The sequence below is a fragment of the Hippocampus guttulatus genome, chromosome 3, assembly GCF_054856545.1.
Source record: "Hippocampus guttulatus isolate MCC_2025c chromosome 3, RoL_Hgut_1.0, whole genome shotgun sequence".
NCBI lineage: Eukaryota > Metazoa > Chordata > Actinopteri > Syngnathiformes > Syngnathidae > Hippocampus > Hippocampus guttulatus.
Window position 1 is genome coordinate 20,910,434 of NC_141263.1, and position 13,632 is coordinate 20,924,065.

At 41.8% G+C, this 13,632-nt stretch overlaps 1 protein-coding gene across 1 annotated transcript; it reads right to left on the bottom strand.

The window, feature by feature from the left end:
• Window positions 1–1,080: 1,080 nt before the first annotated feature.
• On the bottom strand, window positions 1,081–11,885 carry ube2q1 (ubiquitin-conjugating enzyme E2Q family member 1). The gene is made up of 13 exons (XM_086107377.1): window positions 11,183–11,885; window positions 10,426–10,530; window positions 8,142–8,264; window positions 7,980–8,033; window positions 7,692–7,832; window positions 7,311–7,395; window positions 6,284–6,344; window positions 6,114–6,204; window positions 5,976–6,034; window positions 5,766–5,814; window positions 5,564–5,659; window positions 4,322–4,388; window positions 1,081–3,558 (listed from the first exon to the last, which is right to left on the bottom strand). Exons 1-13 carry the CDS (start codon window positions 11,339–11,341, stop codon window positions 3,527–3,529), a joined length of 1,122 nt encoding a protein of 373 aa, XP_085963503.1. The 5' UTR covers window positions 11,342–11,885; the 3' UTR covers window positions 1,081–3,526.
• Between the last annotated feature and the right edge of the window lie 1,747 nt (window positions 11,886–13,632).

Sequence of the window (13,632 nt, forward strand, 5' to 3'; positions counted from 1 at the left end):
ATGCATATTTGGAAACTGTATTTTTGTGTATATACAGAATGTATAGATGGCTGTTTGTACAATTGTGCTCATTAATTCACATACCTGGGTGGAAATTGACCATTTTTGGTCAGGTACCTTCTTATATTATATCTTGAAACAGCACACCACTTGCTTTTGGGTTTCTCTTTACATTCTGGACAACCTTCTGTCAGTTGTGGAAGACATCTTTGTCTACTTGGCTGTGACTGGCTATCAACAAAAAACACACATTTTCCGCTTCTTTACCAGTTTGGACACAGAGGTTTAGTATTTTCTAATCTTTAGATTATTATTATTATATATTTTTTTAATATCCTTTTCCAAATTTCTGAAGTTCAACGAGCTTTTCTCACAGGTCTTCTTCAGTGCTTTTGCTTTCCACATGGCTCAGAATCAAGCCAAGTAACGGCAGGCCTGGATAAGGTGTGCAGGAGTCGCTCAAATCATGGTTGAGGTCACTGATCCTAAATCACACTTTGTGTCAACATGTAACTATATGAGCAGGTCCAAAATTCAGGGGGTTGCAAACTTTTGGCTGGGTCATTTGGGTGATTTCAGTTATCATTATGATTCAAAAAGGAAACACAGATTTCTATAAGAATCAACTGACCACGATCCAAAAGTACAGATAAATTTTCCACATGATCAATATTTTTTAAGGCAGCATGACACAAATCCTGTCAGGGTATGTACATTTGTGAGCACAACTGTCAAATGTTGTACAAAGTAGACTGGAAGATCACGGAACGCATGTGTGGCATTGAATTTTATTCTTTATGGAAATGAGAACTACCCCCCCCAAAAAAACAACTCATTCGTCGGAGTTCTGGCAGTCAGGATACTCTTTGGCCTCTAACTGGTCAGCCTTGGTACTGTGCCAGAAATCTCTGAGTGTGTGTGTGTATACACGTGGCAAATTTCTTTTTTCTTCATCGTGTGTGTCATCAAAAAATGTGTTGAGATGCTAAAAATTGATGTGTTCCCCTCTTAAGAAGTAGAACAAGCGGTCATCTATTCCTGAATGGTTGGCCAGTATTCCGTATATAAAGAGTGCAGGGATATTTCATAAAATTCTTTATTCATAAACTTGATGCAAGTTCACAAATTATTTTACATGGTCAAATTCACCCTTGGGGGTAACAACAACAAAAAAAAATCCTAACCAAATACAAAGCATGCTAACCAGTGCATAACTTAAGAAGCCAGGGGACAATCGCGGTGAGCGGAACATAATCAATCCGGCGTCACGTCCGCCTTTGGATCGACGTCGGTCTTGGAAATTGTCGGGCTAAGGAGGGGAGCCGCTTATAGTGCACACCAGACTCATGGTTAACAATAATCGGAAAGGTAAAAGGTTAAATGTTGGGTTGGAAATTGTAACGTTATCTAACCTGGTTCCACACGCAGGGCAACACTAAACCGCTGCCAAGTGCCAAGATGCAATCGTTGCTGTTTTAATGATGTTGCCTTTGAAAAATGATAGACCACCTGAATGAGATGAAAATATTGTGTTTGAAGCCTTGGAGCAATGGCGATGGTGTTAACACGGTGACACTGCCAATAAACAGATGCTGGGTTTCCACCTAACAAGGCCTCGCTTTGCCGTTCAGTAACTTTGAGGAGTTCGGATCGATCCACATGCACACCAATGATCAGGATGCTATTTTGAAGATCTGTAGCTACATTTGTGGGATGTATTCCTGAGTGTGCACCAACCTTCCACAGGATATCAGCATGAAAACTGATTGCGTCGATGCCGTTTTGGAAAATGACCACCTCTGATGACACGAGGAGCGGCAGCTGATGTTTTGTTGTCTTTTTTCATAGGGATGACGGAATTAAGGTTGTGTTCACACCCGATAGTTTGGTGCGCTCGTTCGGTCACAAAAAGACATTGATTGCCCGGATGATTTGGCCCACTTTTGTGTTTAACCGAAAGTGTGAACACAACCTTGTGATGAAGGTTCCTATGCTGTCTTTTAGCATGTTCTACTTTAAAACAAAGCTTGTGGCACAATTGAACACCCATGATGGGAGTGCATTATGTGGAATGAACACGGAACAGGAAACACTTGACATCACTGATGCGAAAGGAGTTTCCGTGATGGTAGTAGTGAGGTGTAAAGTTCTGACTATTGCTGTGAGTTGAGGAAAACGAATACACCATCTAGGACAACACGGAAGGTCACTTTTGTTTCCCACCTTCAGAAATCCACAAAGAAAGGATTGGCATTGTGGATTGTGAGAACTAAGCGGCCCGATTAAATGACGATTTGATGCATAGCCTGACTGAGGTTCATCCGGTTAAAGGAATGACCAAAAAACCCAAAAAAAAACCAAAAGAAAAAAAATAAAACAAAAAACCCAAAACGGCAAAACCTTCAGGAATGCCAGTGACAGCTGTGACAAAGAGGCGCCACCAAACAAAAGGAGTCAATGGTCCCTTTTACACTGCCTGCAAAAGCTATTGTTTTTTTTCCCACCGTGTATCGCTGTTCAGGATGAACGGCAGCCACCCAGAAAAGTGGGGATGACATCAACGCTGTGATTTTCGGCTTTTGGAGGTAGTATGGGAGCCGTGATAGAAGTGCGATAGCAAAGGTATTCCGAGACTTTGGGACAGATGGAGTCAAGTTTTCACTGACAGCTTTTCTCGTTAACGTCTCATCTTCTGTTGTGGCGTCGATGCAGGCAGCATTTCTTTTTTCAGGCTTTGTGTGTAAAAGAGGCTATTGTCACCTGGATGACAAATTAATATCAAAAAGAAAACAACTGCAGTAGTCATTCGTCTTACATAAGAATATGGCATACTTTACTTTCCTTATGCAAGAGTATCCATGTCGCAGCTTCTTCATTCCAAGAGGGAAGCTGATGTTGATAGTCGCGGCCCACACGAGTGTGTACAGTCTCAAGGGCCCGGGACGGGGGTTACATTATAAACATCCTCTTGCAGAAATACAAATGTACATGTTTACACTGTGGCGTTAAAATCAACTAGATTACAGTGTGAGCTGATGCCGACCGGTTCGGTCCATTTTTCTTTGTCGAATTCTCAACACCTGGCTCAAGGTGACAAAGGAAAAGTATCTGTGTTCTTTTCATCTGAGGCCTGCAGGCTGGCGTCGCCATAGGTGGTTGGTCCGTCGAGACGCTGTTCGGGAACCGCTATGGTGGTGCGGGCCAAGACAGGTTCTGCGGCCAACTAGGCACCGTCCCATTAAAAATGAGCCTCAATGATGGGCGACGTCAGCGGAATTATTTAGTCCACCGCTTCCATCGGGAGATAAATATGTGACGGCAGGATCGACATCCAAAGCAGAGGGGTGGTATATTTTCTTATGTGCTTGATTCTGGTTGGTTGGTCAATGGATGAAGAATTTTGGCTTGTTCACAAAACGATCAAAACCATTTGCGCAAAAAAAAAAAAAGTTTGAAAAAGAAAAAAAAAGTTGGTCGCAAAAACCAAATCAAGAGCAGGAAGGAGAAAAAAAACAACGACTAATCTTTAGCCATCCTCCTTTGGAGGTGTGTACCATCCTGGAGACCAAAAATGGAAACAACAGGTTCAGTACAAGCAATTAAAATGTAATTGAAGGACAACTATTGCTAAAGTATCCTAATTTTATGTGTTAAGTCATAATGTAAGTTTTGAAATATGACAGGCAGTTTTAGCCAATGAATATGCAGCGGTATCCAGAAAGATACGGTCTACACCGCTGCATTTACATTTGTTTACATTTTATGTTTGTTTGTTTGTTTTTCATCAGTGTTGCCCGAGCAACTCGTTCTATTCCGGTTATGGATGTCACCATTTCAGCAATACATGTTCATTTTTGTTCATCTAATTTGGATTTTGAGCTGAAAACCTTTGGTCAACCCTGGTTGTGATACACTTCCAAAGGTAAAAAGGCATGTCACAACAGCTCCGACTTCAAGGTCATGAAATTGAACTCGGATCATATCCCTCTGGGTCTTTGGTAAAGCTGAGGTGGCGCGAGAACTTCTTCAGCCCTCCTGCGGGGATATTTTAACGGAAAGTCCACTTCTGACAGCATTTTAGTGACATTTTTTTTAAACATTAATATTGTTAGAAAAATGTTTTTGTTGTGTTGTTCTAGTGCCAGACTTTCTGGTGAGAGAATTTCCAGCCGCCTGTGCTGTCACTTAACGGGCGGTCACAGAACCCTACTTTCTACCACATCGTAATTATTTTAGAAACTCAATTCATAGAAGAATGCTAGCATTTTAGTAGGTGCCTGAAGGGTCCGTAAAGGTTACAGAAAAAAATATGAGTACTCACCGTTCTTTTCGTGGATCTGAACCAGAGATTTGTAGGACTGCTGTGCTCTGGCTAGATTGTACTGGTTCTGCAGGGCAAGATGAGCCAACAACAACATGAGCCATTTTAGAAATGCGTCATCAGATGACAACAAAAGACAATTTTGTGTACGTAGCATTAATTCAACTATGATTAACACAATCCATTCACTTAACAACTCTCCACTTGGTATTTTTATATTGAAAAACCTTTACTAGTTTCAAAAACGAAACCCACATCAGGCAGTTTATATTCCTGAATGATGATTGAATCAAAATGATTCAAATTACACATACCAGAAGATATCACAAATAAAACTCCAAATACAATACAGTGATCCCTCGCTATTTCGCGGTTCGTTTATCGTGGCTTAGGTGCATCGCGGAATTCTTTTTTTTTTTTTGGAGTCCGCAAAAATCTGTGTTTAAGTGTTGTTTACTATGCGTGCTAGTGTGTGCCACTCTGCTCAAGCGCGGAAGGTCCACGTGAGGCACGCATGGGCCACGCAGGTGAGTGTATGTGTGTTGCTGAGAGAAAGAGAGAGACAGAGAGGAGGCTTATAAGAACAAAAGCAGGGCTCTTTCATCCTTAATTGTTTTAATAGACTAATCATAAACACGACTGATGCACAAGTTGGATCCTGGCCTGTGTGCGTGTGTGTGCGTGTGTGTAGTTGTGTGTGTAGGTGTGTGTGTGTGTGTGTGTGTGCGCACACGCTTTGCTCAAGTGCAAAAGCCCACATGGGGCATTTTTTAAAAATATATACAGGTATGTTATTTCGGTCGCTACTTCGCGGATTTTCGTGGTTTTGGTCCCCATTAACTGCGATCAACGAGGGATTACTGTACGACCACATCAAGAATGTTACTCTGAATGTGCTGAAGTCCTGTTTCCTGTGCCAGTGTTGTAACGATCAAAACAAAAACTGCCCGTGGCTAATGTCACATTCTGTTTCTTTACATGGCAAAATAGTTTTACTGAACTGACTGATTAAACAGTAGCGCACTCCTTTTTGGACTCAATTATGATTAACCATACAATTGAACTATTAAATCAAGTAATCAATTATTACGCTCATCTCCAATCGATTGGTATCATAACAACTGTTCAATAAAATAATCAGTTTCTGACAATAAGGTCAGCTCAAATCAAACGGTCTTTCGAATAAATCCAGGTGGAGAAAAACAAGGTCTAAAACAGCGCAACGGTATTGCGCTCACTTACTTTATTGGCTCCAAACTGCACTCTGGCCTTTCCCTTGACTAAAGTGGCATTGATCTGCATGATGACAGACTCAATTGAATAGGCACTGCTCCAACCCTGTGGGCAAGAAAGTGATGCCGCCGTTATGAAGGCTCTTCATTAGATGAGAAAAAAATTATAAAAATGATACTAACTTTTGAAGAAGATATAAAGAATAAATCACCTGTTTGGTGAGAAGCTCCATGCACAGGGCACCTCCTCCAAGAACATAGCTAAAGGGGAACAAACAAGAAGCATTATTCAATTCCTTCTTTAACCCTCTAATGTGTTAAACATTTTGCATGAAAAACATGAAAAAAAAGTGTTTTCATGATCTGCGTGGGTGAAGCATGGCGGCAATGTTTCATGACCCACCGCATTGTGAATAACTCACCCCCCAGACAGCACAGGTGACACAACCCGCACAAATGGAGGATCGAAAGGGAAGTTATCCTGAAGAAGGAAATTAAGTACATTGACATATTTGCCTCTTTCTGTCGCAATTTTGGCCCAGAATTTTCGACGGACTCACTTTGTAGGAGAAGTTTAGTAAAATGTAGTCCATTCCTTCCTTTTCCTTTAAGACTTGTAAGTCGCTGTGTAAGGGGCTGTCTGGATCCACACTGTGGATGAACGCAACACGACATTCATTAGTTAGTGCAGTCCTAAATAAAGGCACGTCTCAGGACAATTTTCACTCACGTTCGTAGTTTGACATGCCATTCGTACAGGCTGTCGTTGACCAGCTCCACCGAATAGATGCCTGCCATAGAAAATGGAGGAAATACAGATTATCATTACATTTCTCTGCATCAATAATTCTGCCTTGACAAAGGTAACAATTCTCTCTTACTGCACAAGTCCACTGTTTTGCTTTTTATTTGGTGACACTACGCCTAAAAAAGGCTTAGAATACAAAAATAGAAGTATGAACTTGGTAAGACTCCAGTGCCATTCCGATGTTTTGTTGGCTTTTTTTTTTTAAATATATTATCGTGCTTAACTGCTTTGTATATTTTGAATGTGTTAAAGGTGAGATGCAAGAGCTGTCATTCACCTGGGATGTTAAAGTCAAGTCTGTGGGGTTATGTTCTATTTTACTTTTTTTTTTACTATTTTACGTCTTTTCAGACTTGGTCCAGAATTGGCTGGTAATGAATTAGTTAGGGAGCACACTTATATTTACACTTGTAAGACACTTAAGAATGTTAACATGTTACTTGAGAAATTCTCTTTTTGCATGTGTCGCTGCTTCATGTGTGATCAAGTAGCAGTTGCTTGAAGGTTTATAATTACCAGAACATATCTGTTAAGTCGTCTATAGATTTCTGCATCATGTTTGAGCATTCAGCAAGCGGACCCTATGGCTTGGTTGAACATTTTGGTGTTTAAATATACAATGTTTAATTCTCTTTTTCTGTTGATGTGCCAGTTTTACAGTAAACTTTAACTAGGAGTGATAAACAGCTTGAAGAAACCGCACAATGCATCTTCTTTGGCGATGACAAGTGTGTTTTATGAGACAGAGAGATGCTTGAAGCAAATGGAATCTTTTTATCTGGCCTTTCTATTATGCAAAATGTTCACTTTTGCAGGTGATGTGGAATACATCCCTCACGATAAATGGGGGTTCAATTATTGTTAGGAGAGTTAAGTAAGTATGTGTATGGATGTGCTCGCGCACACTGTTTGTGTGTGATTCTGGTTTCCAGGGTACAAAGCAGCCTACCCGTCTTGTAACTCTGAGACCTGTAGATCTCTCGGAGTTCCTTCATGAGGCGGTCCGAGGCTTGCACAGAACCAGACACGGCCCCCTGAAAGCAATTGAGCAAATCACTCAAAGAAGAAGGCTTTCACTGAACCAGACTGGAAACAGAGATAATACATAGGTAGGTGCGAGCTGAACAGAGTGTTAACCGGTGTCAGAATTCCACACCCACACAACAAACCCCTGTGTATAAGGGTACTATGCTAGGCCACACAAGACAGTGTCGCCATCTACTCCGGGGTGAAAACACCAAGTCATATCAATTTTTGCTGAGCTATGTTTAAAAGGCAAAGGCAAGTAAACGCCACGGCTTCAGCTAACATATAAACAGATCCGACTCACATTTAAGTGGTCCTGCCGCTGGTTCTTCCTGATCTTCTCCAGGACGGCCAGATTCTCCTTCTCGATGCCATCGTCTTCAGACTTCTTGCCTTCTACAGGCTCCTCTTCTTTCATTTCATAGTGGTCCAGGTCCTCAATGTCCTGTCAGGGGCCACAGCTGAGATGTGAGTAATCCTTAAAATGTTAACTCGTATGATTACATGGTTGAAAAGATAGAGCAGTGTTTAGCTCCCGCCATTTAAATCTGTATCTTATAAACAGGAAGTGCTCTCGTACAAATATTGTTACCTCTCCCATCTCTTCCTCCTCCTCCTCTTCTGATGTGACCTCCTCTGTCCCATGCTACACACAAACATACACGCCATTAAAATGACAAAAAAGTGGTATTAGGGCGACCACAATGTACCTGACATAATTTTCAGAACGTGCAATAAATAGCGCCCATCTTACCTTCCGGTCCTGTCCAACAGGGCCGGCAGGCAGCGGCTGGTCCAGCATCTCCACGTCAGGATGCTGGGGAAGGTTGTACAGCCGGCAGAGGTCACAAATCAGCTTCTTTAACTGCTGTAACAGCTGGAGAGCACAAAAACACAAGGTGGTGGTGGGTGGGGGAGTGGATGACATGTTGACATTTCTGAATTGATTGATTGAACCAAACACAAACAGTACTCATTTTATCCGATTCCCGGAAGATAAGGTGTGTTCCAACTATAGCACTTTGTCCACAGTCTGTGAAAGAAGACGTTTTTCTGCATTTCCCAGCGCACACGCTGTTGTTTAAAAATGGCATTGAAATGGAATAGGGAGTTATCAGTTTCACAGCAAGATCAAACATCTAAACAGAAGATCTTATGTTTACTCGCTGTTTATTTTTACCCCATTTCCGGCTTTCCGCTATTCTCTTTCACACAGAAGCCGTTACAACTTGATCTCCAAAATTCAATGTTGGCCACATTCCCAAAAAAGATCTCACCAAGGTGACATCACAGAATATATGGCATTAATATGCCTTTATTGTTACACAGAACCAAGCTAGACAACTAGATGACATTAGTGCTAGCTTCTGGCGGGATGTAAAAATGTCTTGTTAGACAAAAACAAAGTTAGTGGCGGGTTTTGTCCCAGCATGCATGCATATTTTATGTATATATAAACAAGGAATTGTGTCACTTGTACCATGCAGCGTGAATCCGACCTATGAACTTAATTTACTAAGAAGCCAAAACAGTGGGCACTAAATTGTGTGTTCACACCAACAGGTTGTGTGTGATTTACAAACACTACAATGTTCTACTACAATCTACACTACAATCTTCTACTCAGATATCAAATAGAGAGTGCTCTGGGTCAAAAGGAGGGGACGGGGGGATTTGGCGCATTAGGCAGCACTGATGAGGTTTCATCACAGATTATTTGAAAGAGAACCGCAAGTGCAAAATGACATTATAAAAGAGGGAAATGAGATTGGTAGTGGAAGCAAAGCGAACCAATAACGAAGTTACAGAAAATAAAGCTACATTTGGGGAAGCCAACAAACGCATGCTTTGTTTGATTCGACTTATCCCAAGTGTGTGGCAATTGGATTTGTGCTTTCTGCGTAACGTGTATAACATTTGAGAAAGTACACCCGCTCTGGGAAAGACCAGCATCGATTGACACAATGCACTCAAATGACCCAAACACACGGAAGAGATTTTTGTCATCGGAGATATGGCACGACTCCTTCATGTGAATTACTGAGAAGAATATTTCATTGCTGAATAAACGACACATTGCAATCATTTTTGTTTGCATTTGTAAACTGTACTACATGAGCGAAGAAACTGTCTCACTGGATCTCATTTTGTCTGTGCTACGCTGACGCCACTTTGTGTGCTGTTGCACATGCCCATCAGACACGCAATTTAAAAATAATAATCAGCCAGCATAATTCTTGTCTCATGACTGATGTCACATTGCGCATGCTAAATGAAACAATTTGCATTTATTCCTCCAGCAATGTGCAAAATTAACTGCGAGGCAATATAGTGAATTTGGCAGATGCTCCTGGTTGCACCCCGTTAGTCGATTAGCGTCCACATCTGTTTTCATGTTAACCCTTTGCATTAGTTAACCCTTGGATGTTCACTGAAGTCTAGTGTATTTTGCTCATTAATTGGCTTTTCAGGCAACACTACTCCTAATGTTGGAGCAGATTGTCCTCCTTGATATACAATGGGCCCGACATATGACATTTAGAGGTTAACCCTCATGGAGCCTCGCCGGCCTGTCAAAACTCTACTGGATTATTGCAACATGTAGCTCTTCATTGTCACATTAGCCTCAACTAACATGCTGGTCAAAACATACGCCACATTTGATTTTACCCCATGAAGTAGAAGAACATACTTGAAGGTATCCCCTGAAATCAGTGGTATGAGATCAGATAAATCTGATTGCCCATTCACAAGTGTGTCAACAATCTTTCACACAACGCGATGATACTGTCTCATCATCATCGCTTTTTTTTTTCTTCTCGCCAATAACTCAGCGGTTCCTAAGAAACAGGCAGTGGACTAGTGTCAGTCTATGGGCCAATTGATACCCGACACAAAAAGAAATTGAAAGAAATTTTTGAAAACTAGGTGCATCCGCCCACGCGTTGGTAACAAGTCACCCCAACTCACTCAATTCAATCATGCGATACAGCGGGTAGACACTAAAGGGTTCTGCATAATATGGTGGTAATATTTACCAAGGTACTGCCTTTTCTCACATCCTCCAGACGCTCCAACACTTGTGCCAAGCTCGGATCATCAGAGTCCACGAACCAAATAGGTGGTGTTGATGGATAAGACTCCTGGAGACATAAAAATAATGCAAGTTTGAGTCCATGGCTTGCATTTTAGTGAGTTTACTTTGCTTGCAGGCAGCTACACCAAAGTAATTTCTTTAAACCAGTGTGAGATATGATCACGTGTGCCATAAGAAACGTTGCATGTCACTACATTTGTCATATGAAATCTTAATTTACTTTTTTACTAAAAATGTATTTTTGATCAGCTATCTATGCCGGCAATGACAGAGGCAAGCCGAGAAATTAAACGATTTTCCATTAGAAGGCAATTAACCTGTGTGATCATCTGTGGTCAACAGCAGTGACGCGGGTGGCAGTCTTTCCAGTAGACCGTGTGTGTTTAGTTATGTGAAGCAGTTTTAGTTTAAACGGGAGATCAAACTCTCATGCTTAAAAATCATATTAATGTACTGTATATAAATTGTACAGAGTCAAAACTCGTTAATTTGAATGCTAAAAGTGAATTACCTTGTGGATCAATAAACTATCTTTTTATCCATCTAGATATTTGGTCGTGTATCACAACTGTAGACACAAGAACAAGCACACAGGATTTGCAAGGAGTAGGCTACTTGTCCAACAATTTTCACGGCTAACTATAGCTTCCCAGCTAACCTTCCCTAATAAACACGTCAATCGCTGCTAGCGTACTGACCGTTATGTTGCAGTGAATAATCAGCAGCTTCTCCCCAGTTACGTTGAACTGGCAGCTCAGCTCGTCGGGCTTCCAGTCGATAATCCGAAATCGTTCGTGGTTTGGATCGAAAATAGACTCCAAAAACTTCAGTTCGGCCTTCAGCCCCGACACCGACATCTTCCACGCATCTCCGGCCGGGCCGCTTGGGGAGGGGGAGAAGAAGCCGGGGCTTTAGCTCGGAGCTACTTTATGCCACAAGCAAAAACAAAAGTTAAAATTGAAAAAAATGTAGATAGTCCAGGTTTAATATTGGAGTTCAATAATGACAATTTGTCCCTCGGGCTCCCCTGTGAGTTCAACGTCGCGGTGCCTTCCGCGGGAAGCGTCCGGTTCAAGTTGATCTCAATTCGATTTGTTTTCACCGACGTAGCGGCTAATGTTAGCCTTTAGCACGTTAGCATGCTAGTCCGTTGTTGTTGTCTTTCCGTCTATTGTTGTTGGCCGCCTATGATGACAACTGTCTTAAAAGCCCGCAAAGCCGCGTCGGCTCATCTCGTCTGCTCGCTCCCATGGCACGGCGCCCCCGTTATTCATCGAAGTGGCGGGAGAGCGCACGGTTCGCCCCGCTACCCCGCTGAGGGTGGAAATAGTCCGGCGGAGGAGGGACAGTGTTTTTCATCCCGGTTCATCTACTGGTAGCGTAGTTGGCCTCTGTTGGGGTTTAAAGATGGCGTTCCATGAGCTCGCCGTTCCCGCAGCATCCCACAATCCATCGCGCCCGAGCCCGCGCAGGTCCAAGGCAAAAGTTTAGCCGAAATTCTATTTTAGGTTTTAAAACTACAATATATTTATGGTTATTGTCTTTTAATTCTTAAAATTACCTATTTTTAAAAAAAAGTGGAACACTATTATTATTTCTTAAATAAGGTTATTACCACTACAGTTTTCGCAGCATCAAACATTCAACACAAACAATATCACGTGAAATTTAACTCTGATTTAAAGTTAACATATAAATATTGTAAACACAACTTTGGTAGTTGCTGAGGCAGAAATTTGGACCTGTCTTGTTTGGCATGCCCCTACAACATTGCATTGGCATTGGGGACAGTGCCTCTGGATTGGCAGGCTCGGGTTGTGGTCCCCCTTTTTGAGAAGGGGGACTAGAGGATATGTTCCAATTAAAGTGGGATCACATTCCCCAACCTCCGTGGAAAGATCTATTCAGGGGTGCCGGAGAGGAGAGTCCATCTGGAAATCGAATCTCAGATTCAGGAGGAACAGTATGGTTTTCCCCCGGCCGTGTAACAATGGACCAGCTAAACACACTTGGGAGTGTCGCTGAGGGTGCATGGGCGTACCCCTAATTAGTCTAATGTGTTTTGTGGACTTGGAGGTGTTCAACCATGTGTCTCGTGGAATTTTGTGGAGGGCGTTTCAGGAGTATTAGGTGCCAAAACCGTTGATACGTGCTGCTTGGTCCCTATGCGACCAGTGTCAGAGTTTGTTCTGCATTGCTTGCAGGAAGTTGATTTTGTTTCCAGTGATAATAACATTCCAGAAAGTATGTTTGGCACAAACACAACACTGGTCATCACCCAAAGAACAACATACAGTACCTACAGTGAAGCACGGTGATTGCAGCATCACGGCTGAAAAGGACAAAAGTGGGGATGGTGCGCTGCTGACTTCCACTCAAGAAGTTGTGGCTTCAGTGAGCAGAATAATTCATCCCAACAAACTGTCTGTGTTGCACAGATGCCCGCAGAAATATGCACGATGTCCCTGAAGGGTCATGGGAGAATCTCATACAGAGGTCAAGAAGGTGCTTTGACACTTGGCTTTTGAATGAGGCTTCTGCAACGACAGCAACCGCAATGTACTAACAATGAATACTTGCTTAAAAGGTAAAACCTACTTCACATTGTTTGATTGTATTAATACAGAATTTCCAACAAGGGGCAGTATTTCACCAAACAGCAGAGTCTTTTCTTAACGTTATGGCGAAAACGGGCATTAAGAGTGGTCGGCAGATACAGGCCTGAAGTTTATGTTTGAATCAGTTATTTCTTTTCAAAACAAAATCATAATTTGCATAATTTGGCAACGAAAACAGAATTATGATTACTACTACTACTGCTTATAATAATAATAATAATAATAATAATGTCATAAAAATATGCTATTCGGCAAAAATGATGTTTGTCTTTGGAACTAGGATTTTTTTCCCCCTCTTGTACGAATACAACTTTATTGTCATTAAATAATTATTACATTTCTTCCATTTTTATTGGTGACAGGAACATATTTTGCAGTACAGTAATGTTCTTGCATTTCATACCATCAAACATTAAATTGTTGTTTTCTTCCACCTTGGTGCTCTCATGCAGGGAGTCACACATGCAGTAAGCAATGAAACTCTCAAGGGAGGAATGACAACTATCTGGGTCACCTATACTGCACCCCGG